Genomic DNA, 16,798 nt, shown 5'->3' with positions numbered 1-16,798 from the left:
GAGCAGAAAATGGTACTGACAGCACCTGTTTTCCTTCATCTTCTGGAAACATGAGCAGAGGGAACCTAAACGTGTATCAGATATTGTTTTATTGCATTCATCCATCCATTCATTTTCTTCTGCTTATCCCATTAAGGGTCGTGGGGGGGCTGGAGCCTATCCCAGCGACTTTCAGGTGAGAGGCGGGGTTCACCCTGGACAGGACACCAGTCCATCGCAGGGCCAACACATAGAGACAGACAACCATTCACACCCACAGTCACACCTACGGTCAATTTAGAGTATCAATCAGCCTCGTCCCCTCTTGATGTCTTTGGACTGTGGGAGGAAGCCGGAGTACCTGGAGAGACAGTGCTATCCACCACACCACCATGCTGCCTATATTGTTTTATTGATTAAACTAAAATCTTTAAATGTCAAATTAAACTCCATGTTAAGAAATGGATCAAATATTTACTCTCACAAGTTTTGAAGCTGGGACAAAAAAGTCAACAAAAAGCTTTCTTTTCTTTTTTTTTAGTATGATCTCATATTCTTGGAAGACTTAGGCGAGTTTCCTCTTACGTACACAATTTCAGCATCACTGATACATCCTGTTGTGGTTAGTGACATGATCCTCTTTTTGTGCAAAAAAATGTACCAGTGGGGAAGGAAACTAGTGTACTGAACCATCACCACAGAGCAGAGGACTGTGATAAAATATATATTTAGAGTTTGAAGATTTTGCTTACTTCTGTCATCATACATCGAACACACAATGCCATCGATCGGTCCTTCCATCTTTACTCTGGGTAAGGCACTGTGTATGTTGAGGTTTATCATTTTAAGTCTTTTTTTTTGTGTGTCTGGGGTTGGGTACGTGGAGTGTAATCCATCAAATGTATTTGACGTGAATGTCTAATTTAATAAAAGAGGCCTTCTGATGAATAAATGTCTGATGTCAGTGCTGAATATTGTTCTTCAAATCTAGTGTGAGGAAAACATGCCACACCTCAATGTGCTTCATACTTAATAAGCCAGTAAACGTGCCACTTAAATATGACTACTTTTATCTGTTCCTTAGAAACGTGATTAATTTGTGTGTCTCTTCAGGTGTCATTATGATTTCAGTCATAGCAGCACAAATGCCACAAGATGTGACCCAACCCACCAGTTCATCTGATCTTAACCACCAAAACACCGGTATGACCTACACCACCCCTACGAGGGATTTCACCTCTGACACATCCTCGACTGTCGACCACACCGGCACAGACTGGACAACGAAGACAGGTGAGGAGCACAGTTATTTATAGATTCATTTATATTCTCCAAAACAAAACAAAACAAAAAAATCATCAGAGAAACCATCATGAATTCTCTGTGAGTAACATGCTTCACCTCCTTGATTCAGACAACGACAGCTCCCTATCTACAACGCCCTCGACGTCCTGGACGACACCTGCACCCTCGGTTCCTTCTAAAATCACCACATCCTCCACAAAAAAGGAAGAAAAAAGTGAGTTCCTGTCATGTTCGTGTTCCCTGATAATCTTAAGGATTTGTACCTTTTCACATTTCATATAAATGTCTCACAAACATATTTAATCCTCTTTCGCAGGTTAGAGAATTGAAATTTAAAAATGTCGAGCCTTGTCACTAAAGTGGTGAAGCCTTTGAGAAATTTGAAGAAATGAATCAGTTCCTCTCTGTCCCATCCAAGCATCAAGTGGCTTTGTGTTTTAGTGTTGCAGGTTTGTTAGTTGTGGCAGCCTCGAGTGTGTAAATGAGCGGACGAGACTATTTTTCTTATATTTCAAAAAAAAAACCCTCAAGTTTGGAATTTTGACCTTTGCTCTCTGGGCCTTTTGGAAACAGAGGTGACCATATATGGACTACAGGGTGAAGCTGGACGCAAGCTTGATTGGTTAGCAGGGTAATTTACATTAACGATGATACTAATACAAGCTTATAACAAAAATAAACTGGACTCCATGGAGTTTCTTTCAGTTTATCCAAACACAGTTGTACTAAAGACAGTTGTGAAAAGGTCAAGGTTGTATGAAACACTGTGCCATGTGTGTGCATTGCAACATCTGTATCCTGACCATGAAGGTAGCCATTTCCACATTTTCTCTATTCTAAATTCAACCTCATGTTATCAAATCAACATGGCGTTGTATTAAAGTAGACATGACACGAGCTACTTAGACCACGAAGAGGAACTGGGGAAATATTTGCTAAGATAAATAAAACAAAGTGAGATTCTCATGGGTGCTCCCTGTTGGACATTAAAAAAAAATGCAGCTTTGAGGCACTTCCACCTCGGTTCTGCACATAAGACCTGATTCTGTCCGGCATCTCCTCTCAGTGAAAGTTAAGATGGATTCTTTTGATGCTACCAGCCATGACTCTACAGTCAAACTGTATTTAGCAGCTACCTGGTGAACATAGTGGATCATTTAGCAGTAAAGAGACACCTTTGTAGAGACAAAAGCAGAACCAAAAGGTCAATGACAGCTTGATTTATTCATCAGATGGACACAAAACAGGTGTATTTGCCAATATCAGGCATAATGCTACGTCACAGTTGTGTTCTTCAGCTGACCGAAATCACACGGTTTTGTATTTGGTATCATATTTGGTTTAAACTTATCTCCGTTTTGCGTTTCTAGCGGTCACCACAGTTAAACCGAAGCCACCATCCAACTCTAATGACAGCATCGGTGAGTGACCTTTACCTTTACTTTGCACCTCTCAGAGGGAATCATCAACATCCTGTCAATGGCTGATGTGGGCATATGTACACTAAATATCTTCCTCTCTCTACCTCTTCAGGCATTATCGTCTTGATCTTGATCATCCTTGTCGCTGTTGGTTTCGGCGTGACCTGCTACATCGCTAAGAAGAGGGGAAATGTCAGTAGAATGGTCCTTCACCTTCTCTACCAAGCAAGCAATAGTTTTGATAACCAGGAATTCACTTCTTTCGCTTGTTTGCAGGAGTTAAATGTGAAGATCGATATTCTAAACTGAGAATCTGTTCATCAAATATGAAGCTGAACCAGGAGACAGTTAGCTTAGCATAGCATCTCAAGGGGAAGTGAAACAGCAAGCCTGGCCCTGAAGGCTGACAAATCCACCCACACGTTTTAAGCTAACTTTTTGTGTGACCGATACATCTTTTAAGATTGTTCTATCTTTGATTAATTTGTACCAAAAAAAAAAAAAAAATTTAAAAATGGCAAGTTTTGTTTACCAGGGAAAAACTTTACGAATTATTTATTTGCGTGATGCAAAAAAATGACTCGAGTTATCATTTGGTGTCACTGTGCCATGCTCATTTGCATATTTAATCAAATTATGTTGCGTTAACCAGCAAGTTTTAGGAAGTTTTTTTTTTAATTTTAACTTTTGGCAAAGTTTCTAGCTTAGATAAGCTGTCTTCCTGCTAGCACACCCTGGACTGACCCTGGACTTGGGCTCGACCAATGTTGCCCTGAGTTTTCATGGGTTTTCCACATGGATTAATCTCTTTGAGTTGATGATGGGTGCTTGATGAGTTCCATGGGCTACAGGGCCCACATAGATGACCCCACTTTGTCCCTTACAACCCACATCTGCCTTTTCCTACTTTAAAGCCCTCTCCAAGCAAACCTAACCAAGGTAAAGCCCATGTTGGCCCCATGTTGACGACTTAAATTTGCTGGCTACTGGCTGTGGTTTCAGAGGGTGGTATCAATCCTACTGCTAGCAGGAGAGCTCGATCACTACCTTTCAGAAAATGGCTGAAATTGGCACAAATGTCTGTGTTGTTCTGCCTCCTCTCTTCCTACAGCACTACTCTGTTGACTTAACCTCCAGACCGGATGATGCCAACATCCCTCTCAGCACCGTGGAGCCAGTCGAGGCTGCACCTCAGAATGGTTGGTTTACGTTTACATCAGCGACAGTGTTACAGACATCTCAATAAGACAAGTTCAATTTCAGGTTTGCAAACTTTTGAACCTGTTGAAACTCATGAAAAAGAGCCCAGTGAAACAGAGGAAAAACCTGAGGAACTGGAAGCACTGAAAGGTGAGAAAGTTGATTTTAATTGTGTGTGTGTGTGTGTGTGTGTGTGTGCGTGTGTGTGTGTGTGTTGTTGTTGAGAAAAAGAGATACACTGTGGCAAACCAAGTTGTGAGCATGTTTTGTTGGATAATGGGGAACTTCCTGTTTCTCAACGGCAGTTAAACTCAACAAAAGGAAGTGCTGTTGGTGACGTTATTTCACTGTAAGTCACCAAGAAAAGTAAAAATGTCAAGTCTGATTTTTTTCTGTACATAGGACACCCTAATATAAGGACACAGCTCTGTTAAGAAACGGTTTTAAGCAAGTAAATGCAATTTTATCAATGTTGCACCTTTGAAAACAAAGCAGAAATATGTGACAATTCATTGTTTATGTATGTATCTATCTATCCATCTAGCTAGCTAGCTAGTAAGCTATTTATTTATTGAGTGCAGGATTTTGAAATCACATCCCCCTCAAGGCCTGCAAAAAATTACCTGACAACATATTGAAACACAACATCCTGAATTACTTTGAAAGGAGATGTTGGAAATGTGTTTTGCAGTACTGGAGTCCACCACTCGATGGAAACAAAACCCAGAGATTGAATGCCTTTTCACTGCAGTTTAGCGCTCGTACACTCGTGTCATTCTGTTCCACTCAACAACCGAGGACTCTCCTGTAAAGTTAACAAGTTTCAAGATTACTGTCTTTAAATGTATCATTACTTTTTTATATATATATATATATATATGTATACAATTTTCCAAAAGGTGATATTGAGTTTTCAAATTCAAGTATTTATGATGATGTTCTCCACAAGTTGCATATTTGCTTGGTCTCTTCTTATTGTTTCGACATCTGAATTGATCTGCGTGAAGGAAGTGTTGCTGTTTGAAGGGTCTGATTCATGCCTGGACCTGCCTCTCTGCCTTGGGCCACACTTTGTTTAAACAGACCTTTCAAATGGTTCACTTCCTCTCATGGGAAAGAACTAATGAAACCTTTTAGCAATTGGAGCAGGTGGGCAGCCAGATTTCTAATAGCAGATTTGTTGTTTAACTAGAGGACGCATCTGAGAGTTAAGTGTGTTTAAACTCCCTTGATTTATCCCCAGTGTTTCAGTTAATGAAGTTAAACTGTTTATTACACAATTACAACACCTCTGTAACAGGAAATTTCCCCTCTTCTGTTTTCAGAAGATCCAGTTTTACACAACAGCCCACAATCTCACCTCATCTTTTGTATTTGGCACAGAATTATCAGAAGTTACCATTTTCTGGAAATTGTGGTGAAGTGTAAAGTGCTGGTGGGACTTCATCATGTTGAGAAGCTGGTTTTGAATCAGTAATGGACACTGAATGTGCGAGGAGCATCTTGAATGAACTGAGCCTCCCATCTAAGTCACCTAATTAAGAATACTTTTGCCTGCTACCTGGGTTTTTCCTGTTTCATGACAACTTTATATATAAAAAAATACAACCAAAAAGCCATACTGAGTTATTGAACGCCACTCCAGCTCATAGCCTGTTGATTCACTCTTCATAAACTAGAAACATGATGATTATCTGAAGGTTGGAATGGCGCCTGAGGAGCCATCTTAGTCACGGCCTAGAACAACGGTTATTCTCCTCTCCCTTGGTCTCCGCTTTCCCTCGACCTAACCCCGGGTCAGATAATGACGGGGCTGCTCTACTTTCCCACAGCATCCAACAGCTGCATGGCTGTGGCTCATTAGGAACTGGTCAGTAATCAGCTGCCTCATTACCAACATGGTGGCCCCCTCAAAAGCCTTCGCCTGAGAGAAATCCCCCCCTGACAGAGAGGGCTAAACCACTACATGAGGCTACATGAGTGGAAATGTTTTAATTACTGCCGATAAATACAGAACACACTGACCCAACCAGTAAATCTGCTGTGTCACATCGGGTTAGAGGACATCCAAACAACATTACACAATCAATTTATTGCAACGGTTTGACTTCCTGTTGAGTTTGTATCATGTTCGAGGGAGTTTTCCAGTTTAAGCCTGTGTATTACAACCATTCATCTTCATGGGAGCCACCTAAGAGCAATTTACATTTATTATCCTTCACAGCTGATGATCCCAGCGCTGAGTCTGCAGCTCCGGCTCCGTCTTCTGACAGCTCTGAGGACAAACCCAAAAAGGAGGTCACCGAGCAGAGCCTTCCTCCACCCGTGGAGCCAGACATGGAGGAAAAAACTGACGATGAAGGCGTCAACTCCAACAAGACCTCCGTGGAGTCGCTGAAGGAGACAAACGAGAACAACAGCAACAACGCTGATGTGAACCAGAAGAAAGGTTGTGTTTTTGAATGTGTTGCTCTAATATAAATGTCTAAACACTGGGGCAGGAAGAAGTGCCCCTGTAAACAATCACAGGTACATGCATGTCTAGCGGCACAACCCCCGGCTGCGATTGCGACTTTACATTTATATCAGTGTTATATCGAACTTTAGCTTCCATATCAGTGCCCCAAATAGAGAAGAGGAAAATATGATTATTTACTGAGTTATTGAGTTAACTGAATCAGGAAACTGCACATAAGTCATCAGATGAGTACTGACAACGTAAATATGACAGAAATAGTGGAATTCTTGAATTCCATATGCAGTTTTAAGGCAGGTATCACTATAAAAACAGTTCCGTGTAACATTTAGGACAGTCCGGAGGACATCACATATAACATGTAGATCTGCCTCTCTGACTTGAACCTCATGTACCTGTTTTGAGTTTGACTTGAGGACATGAATCACCCCTATACTCTTGATTTTAGATGACATAAAAACAGCTTTGCAGCTGGGTATAGTTTGAGTTACTCAGTTATTTTAAAGATCGAAACGTTGATATTTCACTGTTTGCTTGAATGATCAGCTCGCTTCCAGTTTGATTTCTGATCCAGCACTTATGTACGTTCTGAACACCAAATACAACTCCCAAGCGGTTGAACATCCTGATTTTGATGCCACTGACCTGCAACCTGGTTGTTTGTCTTTTGAACAGATCTGACGCTGGCCAACAACTTTTGGGAAGTTCCCCTCGACAACCAGGTGAGATGAAGTATTTCGGTTCTGTCCCTCTGCTGGTCTTCAGAAATGTGATCAGACCAGAGAGGGTATAGATGCTTGGCTGCAGCTGCTTCACCACTCAGCCAGCTCAGGTGTTAGTAACTGGAGAAACTGGTTGAGTGTTTTACAGTGCTACATCCTGAATTAACATAGATAAAATATTAATAACCCCATACTTCTGTCTAATAAAATGTTCCTTTCCGCTAACTTGTTAATCACGTTGATGGTGTCCAGCTGTTTATAAATACACATCCAGTAGTGAGGCGGTCTGTCAGCGACACTATCACAGCATCTACAATATCTTCCTTTTCATCTGTTTGCTTTTCACTCGTAACCCTTTTCTAAATCAAAGATATCATTATGCAGCATTTCTAGTTCAAACCCATACTTTAAGTATTATTCTGATGATTTATTTTTTTTTACATATATTTATTTTGATGATACACAAGGAAATAGGTGCTTCTTTTGTTCCAACTCTTCTTGCACAAGGTAATTTGAGCTCGTCGTGTAGAAAACTCTCCTAGTTTTGCTTGTATCACTAGAAGCGTGCCCGGCATTCGCAGTTTAGAAATTGCACTTCATTTTGACACATGAACGCGATCACAGTAATGAAATCAATTATCAGAATGATGGATTTCACAAGTTAATCAAATGTCGGGTCATCTTCTGGTCCTCTTTGTCCCAGTCGCTCTGACAGTGTCAGTTCTTTGACTCCAAAGCAGGCAACTATATCGTGCAGCAATGTGCTAACTCTCCTCATAACAGATTTAAAAGTGTTCCTTATCTTAACACTCAAGGAAAACGAGAGAAATGAGCATGACCTCTCAATACTAGATCGCATGTTGGTTGCACGTAGCGTGCATCAATCCTGAATTCCTTCTCGAGCCTTCTAGTCGATCCGTCTGGTCTCGCTGGAGGAGATTCCTCTCGCACGAGTAGTGACATGGGGGCTCTCAGTCTAATCATCAGGTGCTTCAGGGCTTCATCTGCACCTGTGATTCCTCCTCTTCCTCTCTGGTCAGAAACACTCAGGGTCTGAGGAATTCACACAGCCGATGATAAGCTCACGTCTGAGAAGCTGTGTTACAGTTACGGATCATCTACCTTCTCACCAAAACACCAGAGGGGGTTTCATTCCATTTTCTGTCTGATGGTATTAATGCCTGAACCAAACTCTTAGTGGTCCAAAATAAGAGTGTTTTATCTATTTTAGGTTCAACAGCACACAAACTTGTCACTGGAACAGTCTTCCTTTCAGGGATTTGTCAACGATGTAATATTAGAGCCAGAAAGCCAAACGAGGGTGACAAAGTGGCTCTCCTTGATATTGAGAACAAAACCCGGTGATGTCACATTGGCTCAGCTGAGGTATGCGCTCTCTAGCTGTCCTCAAGCTTTCATCTGTGTTTGTCCTAATGTCAAATCTCAAGAAATCTGAATCCCTTTAATATATTTAATGCGACGGCAGGGTACCTAGATGACTTTTACCTCTGCCAAGGAGGTCATGTGATCACCCGTGGTGGTTTGCCTTCCTTTCCCTTTGTCTGTTAGGATAATTCAAATATTTGTGGAATGGTTTTGATGAAATCTAGTACAGTGACAGTGAACCTAGGATGACCAACAACTCATTCAATTTCGGAGCTGATCAGGAACCAAATCCGTGATCCCGCAGAGCTTTTCAGTTATAAAAATGAAAAACAAAAGTAGAACCAGTATTGAACTTGCAACAAGGTCAATAAAGATGCTCAGACTATAAAAGAACACTTTTATAACCAAGTAATTCACATGCAATGCCACTGGCCATGATTCATTTAGGACTGACTTTTGTTTTCCATGCAATAGGAAATGACCCTGATAGACTGAAGACTTGTAGCCTGTGAGAAATAGTTTGGCGGCTCTCGTGAACATGAGTCCGCCCTCCAAAACAAGACAGTGAGCAGATGTTGTAAAACAGTGAATAACTCAGTTTGAGGAAAGAAAAAGTGAACTCTTCACTTATTCCCACCTGGTTTAGATACTGATGAGCAAGCTGGAAACTGAAGTTGAAAGGCTGCGCGTCATTCTGCGACGCAGGATAATAGATATGAAGTGACAAGTCATAAACTAAACCAGCATAATTAGACCTGCAACTACACTGTGTTATTTTCCAGCCAGACCTTGGCTTTCATGTTTGACAGCTAAAGTCAGAGGAAACGGTCTTTCACTGAGAGGAGGAGTGAGAGACGAGACGCTGATCCTAGTAGTTGGCCAGACACAGCGTGATGGTGGAGCGGCTGCTGGTGTTGGTTCAGAGACAGGTCACAGAGATTGGGGGGGGGTCAAAGAGAAAGCTGACGCTTTTCTATCAGCAAACATTATCTAAGCATGTCAAATAGTAATAGACTCACTAATACACGTCCGGCTGCCTTTTTAATTTTTCCACACTGCAAAATCCTGCCAAATATGTGTTGTTTAGTTTGTTGTAAATTGTTACATATCTGGATAACCTCCTTATGATAACTTTATTTAGTTTTCTCACGATAAGATAAATAATGGCTAAGGAAATGGCATAAGAAATGAATGGAACAGCATGGTTGTTATCAGCTCCCACAAACAGCCAGGAGTTTGAATGGTTTATTTTGCTTAATATTAGTAGTATAATCAGTTTAATGAGGATTTTTTGTCCACTAGGAATAAGTCAAACATACTTGGAATACCTGTTGTTTTCTTTGTTTTTGTTTTTAGCAATGATTGCAGAATGGTGTTGGGCAGGATGTCAGGGGCGATGCAGTGATTGCAGGATCTTTATCTTAGTAATAACGGAAAAAAACATCCTGGTGGGGATGTTTGATGTGGTTCAGACTGGAGGGCCGGCCGTTACACCTGGGCAGCTTTACAGGAGGGAGGGACTGTCGGAAAGTGCAGACACTCCCTTCAGACTATGGAAGAAGGGGACAGCTGGTGGAGGCTGGTCCTCCCCTGGACACTTCCTACCACAAACTACCACAGTTCGGTCAACAAATTGAGCTTGTAATTGGAAAGCTGAGAAGAAGATTGCTATTATGCCTGCAGTATGTGCCGTACGTGCTGACGATGTGCTTCGTGCATTGATGCTTTTACAAAACTCTCCAGTGCCCAGTGATTAGTCTAAAAATATATTTCCTGAGCTGCCATTGAGACAGTTTCCACCCAACAGTGATGATATGTAGACGTGACGAACGGTTACATGGCAGCTGAAAGCATACATGGGTTATTTGATAGTGCTGTCATTGAAGTGTTGAATCCACATATTGATGGGTTTCCTTCAAGGACGGAAAAATTCAACTCGAGGGGAAAAACACTGAAGCTGATTGCAATTTTTCATCTGATTAATGATCATTTGAAATGTTAGTACCAAACAAACCAAAAATACACTGGAGCTAATGTCATTCACCTGAACTCACGCTGATTTTGTCAGACTTTAGAGATTTTTGACCTGAACGGAGAACATCTGAAGTCTAAAATAACCATCATTGTCAACAACTTCAGGAAAATGAACTCCACCCAGCTACAACGCCTTCATAAGTGAGGGTTACAAGGAGAGGGGAAAGGTCTTCTGCACCAGTCAGTAACTGGAAGGATTTATTGTCCTTGGTGAAATCACCTTAACTCTCCCAAGGCGAGGTACTTGTACCTGAGCCCCGACCTCAACCTGCCTTCCCCTGGGTGAGCGCCCCTCGTCCTGCTAGCTCGTCACCCACCAGCCCAGTGTTGTGGCCTGGCCTGCTAGCCTCAGCCTCAACCCCGATGACCCAACCCTGCACCCCGGACTCTTTGAGTCACTCAGACTTGGTTTTGTGAGACTACTCTACTTGCCTGTCTTGAGCCGGCAATGTTACCATGTTCTTCGACAGCTCCTGTACCTTCTGCTGCTGAACCCTGGCTTCCATTTACCTTCATTCCGTAGCAAGATCATCTTCAAGCAGTCATTGTATGCCCACACCAGACACATTGTCATCTCCTCCTTTTCTCATAATTTACCAAAAGCTCAGGGTGTGTCTTCCCTCCCTCTGCAGTTCCTTTACCTGCCTAGTCTTCTGGTTGAAGTCTGTTCTGAAGGTCGTAGGTCAGACAGTCCTAATTAAAGGGTACACAGCGCCTGCGAGGAGAATAATGTGGCTCAATGTCAGAGTCAACTGACAAACATTCTTTACTTGTCATGGAGCAAGTCCCTGCAGAGGTGGTGGGAGCTGGGATGAGCAGCCCAGACTAGGATACGTTTCAGCAAAGAAAACTATCTCAACAATCTGAAATACATTAAAAAATCCAGCATGCAATTTTTTATTGTGATTTTAAAACAAGAATGTCACTGAAGATTTACTGATTATAGGTTGATTTTGATTCAATAAGCCGTCAAGTTGGCAACTTTTGCATTGCTTTGGTGTCTCTTTTGCCTGCTATCCAGTATATGGAATAGAATTTTTACATAATCATAAAAAAGCATTATATCTATGTAAACCTGAGTTCAGTGAGGCCCCCTAGTGCACAAAAATGCTGGAATGAATTCTTGCCAGGGCGATTTGGACAACATCTTTCAAAATATGCTGTAACAATCTCTCATAACTGTCCTACAAAGCAGAGGTGGTAGATGGTTAAACTTCCCCTTTAGCCAAACCCACAGGCTTTTATCTAAAGAGATGTTGTCGGCTCGAGACCTTGACCTTCACTATTTCCACCGTAGACATTTACAAGATCCACATTTTCTGGATTCTTCCTTTGTACCTCAGCCTGCGCTTTGACAGGCGGTCTGCAAAACACACATATATATGTATATATTGGAATGAATTAAGTTCATCTGTATTTCACGCCATGGAACTCATCTGTCCATGAATGATGTCTAGGTGACGTAGAGATCTGTGGAGAACATAGGAGAGGAGTAGTGAATACATCACCTGTCACACGATGTGGCTTATATGAATAGTCGCACCTTGGACATTCTCTGATCTTTTGACTTTGTTGTTTCAGCTCTGCTTTGTTTTGAACTCACCTTCTTAGACAAGGAAACAGCTGCAACTCATAAAGCTAACGGTGATTTCCTGTAGTTCAGAAATTTGTCATCACTGTCCGTTCCACCAAGCAGCTTTGTTAATGTTCCCTGGGGACGGGTTTAGAACATTGGTCGGACACCTAGAGAGAGATCTCCTGGTCTGATTTCACTCAAAAATGTGTGTGCTTGTGTGTACAGGTTCGGAATCGGTCAAGCAAAATAGATATTGTAGATTATTTTGAAAAAATAATAAAAAATTGAGGAATATCTTAAGGCGGCACGGTGGTGCAGTGGTTAGCTCTGTTGCCTCACAGCAAAAAGGTTTTGGGTTCGAGCCCTGGCTTGAGCACTTTCTGTGTGCTGTTGTTTCATCTTCTCTCGATATGCATGTCATGTGTGTTTTTAGCTCCAATAAGGAGATTCATCAATCCAAAAAAGTACATGCATGATTTGTTCACTTTAATGCTGATTGTTGCAATAATGCTGCCGTTTGTTGAGTTTCTCTAGCTGTGGTCTTTCCAAAAGACAATTAATGTTTGCTTCTGATTGAGAGAAAAAAGAGTAGTTAAATAGAAAAGAGAAAAATAAATATCCAGTTGTTACCGACTCACTCTCATCTCAGTGGAGGCTCGGGGGGAATTTTTACGTTCACAATAGACTGCTGGAGTTTCGATGATGTCTTTCGAAACTGCTTGCCATTTTAAAGCTTCAGGACACTTGGATGACTTTAGATAAGCAGCATGGAAGCATCCATCCATCCATCCATCCATTTTCTTCCACTTATCCTGTTAAGGGTCGCGGGGGGCTAGAGCCTATCCACTCTAGACAGGTCACCAGTTCATCACAGGGCCAACTCAAAGAGACAGACAACCATTCACACTCACAGTCACACCTACGGTCAATTTAGAGTATCAATCAGCCTCGTCCCCTCTTGATGTCTTTGGACTGTGGGAGGAAGCTGGAGTACCAGAGAGAACCCACACAGGAACAGGGAGGACATGGAGACTCCACACAGAAAGATCCCGTAACCGAGCCAGGACTCGAACTCGGAACCTTCTTGCTGTGAGGCCACAGTGCTGACCACTGCACCACTGTAGGTTAGGGTTATGGTTTTATAATGTCATTTTCTTTATGTTTGAAAAATGCTCACCATTCATCTCAATTGTTACTGCATCGCCTTTTCCTGTTAGACTCCAGTCGTGCTTTGGGAATTTAAAAAAAAAAAAAACCTTCATGCAGTCTTCCATCAGGGTGAGAAGAACTGAATTGTCATTTTAGGGTGAACTATGCCTCTAAGATCCCTAAAGTGTTTCTTCCAAACTATCGTATTGTTTTACCTGCACCATCTTTGTGAGCTTGTGTGTTCCTTGTATGAATGAGAAGGATGAACGTGGGATTCAGCCAGGCATTTTCTTACACACCGCTAAATCCCCCGAAGAATGCTGAGTCTTTTAGCGGCCAGGTCTCTCTTGTGCTTACTGGTCTCTACAGATCTGTATCTCTACCTGTGACCCAGCTCAGCCCTGCTGTAGACCAGGATCAATATGAAGTCTTACCTGCAACCTGAACCTCTCTAATCACATTACCGGTCTCAAACCAAACTCTTTTATACTGGTTTGCAGTGCAGATTAAGTCATTTTTGAGTGTACAGGTTGTGAGAACTTTAAAACAAAAACCTTTTGGAGCTTGAGCATTTGTCAAAGTTTAATTCATCTGTTAAGCATAAAACCCATCAAGTGAAAGTTTAAAAACACCATAGTTAAAACTTCATTCAGACAAATCCAAAGGTAACCGCCGGCGCTGCTGTCATATCACCTTCGGGGCGCGCTCTGATTTGCAGCCACCTCTCGCTTAAGCGTAAATCACATCAATAGATGTGGAGTAGGATTATGTCAGCTATCCTTTTCCTCAAACAGATGTTTCTCCAAAGAGGTCAAAGGTCATGGCAAAGGCCACATAAACTTGGCCAAAGCAGAAGTTACAAGTGAAAAAAGCAGGTGACTGCAGGACACGTGACTGTGGCCCAGGAGTTTTATCCTTGATCTGAGCTTGTCCTCTTTTCTCTCTTTCAGCTTGAAGAAATACTCATCAACTGAAGAGACGACGGCGGTGGGAAAAGACTTCTGCCTTCACACTGTCGGAGAAATGTAGCCGGCCATACAAAATGTTATTCCAAGCTAAACATCAGCACCCGTATTTTTTCTGATGTAACAGAATCCATATCAATAGATGTGGTTTTATTATAATTACAAACTCATCTTTGCCTTTTAAATTGTAGATAAATACTATGAATATGGTACATCAATGCCTTACTTGAGTAAAAGGCATTTACAGCAGTATAAATGTAAATACACTGTTTGTTAGCCAACTTTACGTGTGCTATTTAAAATTCTCTATGATTTCATTTATCTTTTACACCTTTATAACATTATTTTTGGAGAAAATTTGTCAGATATTTGGAAGAAAATGAGAATATAAAATGTTCTTTATACAATCTTATCTCTTCTGTATAATGTTGCTTACTTTTTTCTACTCTTCCCACTTCCTCTCAGCTGTAATATTTTTATGTATAATAATATGTGCTGTGCTGAAATATTGCTATGATATTAATGTCATTTAAATAGATATTGGTCCCAGGAGCTGCTGTGGTATATTAAAATACTATTTTACAGACAGCCACGGAAATATCTGAATAACTTAACTCACGATTTCCTTTTTCACCTGAGAAAAAAAAAAACGATTGGGTTTGTCAGGTATTGTTCAGTTAACATTCTGGATTTTGTCTGAAGACTTTTACTGATGGCTCCATGCTGGTTTTAATATAAACACACCAGTTCCAGGTGCAAACATATTTAGTTGAAAGTGACGGTGTTAAAAGACAGGAATCTTCCGACACCGTGCGGCACGCATTCCTGGGTCCGTCGCCAGCTTTCTCTTTTTGGAAGCTGTGTTGTCGAGGAGTACGAGTGTTGTAAGGTCATTAATGCTGCTAATTAAAGGTTAAAATGGAATGGGAAGTCAGTCATTGAGTGAAGTATTGACATCTTTTATGTGTTGTGCTTTTTACAAATGATAAAGACTAAGTAACTGCCAGGGCTCATGGCGAGAGATAGATAGATACATACATATGGATGCAGATCCTTGTTCAGATTAATGGGGTCTATAATATTTTTATGATTTCCGCTCACAGTGATGCATTTCCAGTGTTTGGGCCTGATCCAGCTGCTATATCCAGCTTGTTTCCATGGGCTCTGCCTTAATGAGGGCACCGGCCTATATCAATCCACCCACAGGATGCTTGAATCCACCTTTGAGCAGATGAAATGTTGCTGTTACTGAGCCTGTGGGCATCCCCCCCTCAAACCTGACAACAGTCATGGACACCCTGCAGCAAACCTCTTCCTCCAAATGTCTCAGGTCTCAGTATCCTCTATTTATACGCTGTGTATATTTACAACGGGCCGGATGATAAGCATGCTAGCTGCTGCTGCTGCTCCAGTGAAGGGAGTGTAGAAGCAAACTTCCACAGATATTTGAAGGAGATCAGGAGTTTATCGGAGGTGAAGAAACGTTCTGCCGTCCAAACTTGCTTTTAAAGAACGTGGATACCTCGCTAATCCACACACACTGCAGTTGATCCTTTATCCTTTAACTTTATTCAGTCACTGTTGTCGACTTCTCCTCATAGCAGCAATTATAATCAGCACATAAACGGAGCAAAGACTGATGAGCAGGTTGACTTTTTTTGGGGGGGGGGGAAGCAGAAAAAGGAAAGATATAACATATAAACATATAAAAATTTTTGAACAGTGATCACGTTACAATCATGCAAGACAGAATCATATCAGTGAAGACGTGCTGCTACATAATGTAATTGTAATTGTATACTTAACTGTATTTTTATGTCATGCAAGTTAAGTGAAATAGTAGCAACATCTATGGATTCATGTTGGATGTTTACTCTTTCGACAGTTGCTCTGACAACATAAATGGAAACGAGTGGTAATCTATTGTGAGACCCCCACGACAGTTTTTTTTTTAAAAAAGCCTGCTTTATCTCAAAGTTCATACGCTTTTCTACAAAGCATCATGGTTAACACAATAAGAAACATGAGCGAACTAAAAGTGTCCACAGATGAGAGCGAATGCGGTGATGAAAATACACTTGACACTTGAAGAGGAAGCCATCAAGGATGTTTGAAATGTTCAGTGCAGCAGAGCTCTAGCATGATCCAGGAGTATCAGAGAAGAGATGCCATGACACGGTTCACATGGTCAGCTCATTCTTGTGTTGTAGACCTTTACCTGCACACACACACACACACACACACACACACACACACACACACACACACAGGAGTGTCCTGCACAGCTGGAAGAATCTGTTCATCAGCTGTTTGAATGGTTTGAGATGCTCCTGAGTGATAAGACTTACGGATGTGCTCAGAGCGTGAAGAATGATCACTGAGATTATTGCGTTCATAAAGTCAAAACATCCATTAAAGCGTCTGTCAGTGAGCCAAAGCTGTGGAATGTTCAAATGATTTATGTTTATCATGTCATGGTTCCTAATCTTTTTTTTCTTTTTTCTTTTTAAATTTCCTCAGCATATTGAATTTAGTTAATTCACAAGCGCTATCATGGCCCCGTTTTCATTTTGCCAGGCTGGACA

At 41.4% G+C, this 16,798-nt stretch overlaps 1 protein-coding gene across 1 annotated transcript; it reads left to right on the top strand.

Moving 5' to 3' along the window:
* The first annotated feature begins 635 nt into the window (after nt 1-635).
* Nucleotides 636-15,228, top strand: LOC147257677 (uncharacterized). The gene is made up of 10 exons (XM_086210241.1): nt 636-791; nt 1,093-1,272; nt 1,394-1,498; nt 2,655-2,705; nt 2,818-2,897; nt 3,817-3,904; nt 3,969-4,055; nt 6,130-6,354; nt 7,057-7,103; nt 14,199-15,228. The coding sequence occupies exons 1-10, from the start codon at nt 758-760 to the stop codon at nt 14,220-14,222; spliced, it is 921 nt and encodes a 306-aa protein (XP_086066367.1). The 5' UTR covers nt 636-757; the 3' UTR covers nt 14,223-15,228.
* The last annotated feature ends 1,570 nt before the right edge of the window (nt 15,229-16,798 follow it).

The sequence above is a fragment of the Aulostomus chinensis genome, chromosome 8, assembly GCF_037954235.1.
Source record: "Aulostomus chinensis isolate RoL2024-O1b breed Wild chromosome 8, RoL_Achi_v1.0, whole genome shotgun sequence".
In the NCBI taxonomy this organism is placed as follows: Eukaryota; Metazoa; Chordata; class Actinopteri; order Syngnathiformes; family Aulostomidae; genus Aulostomus; species Aulostomus chinensis.
This window is presented reverse-complemented; position numbering and strand designations above follow the sequence as displayed.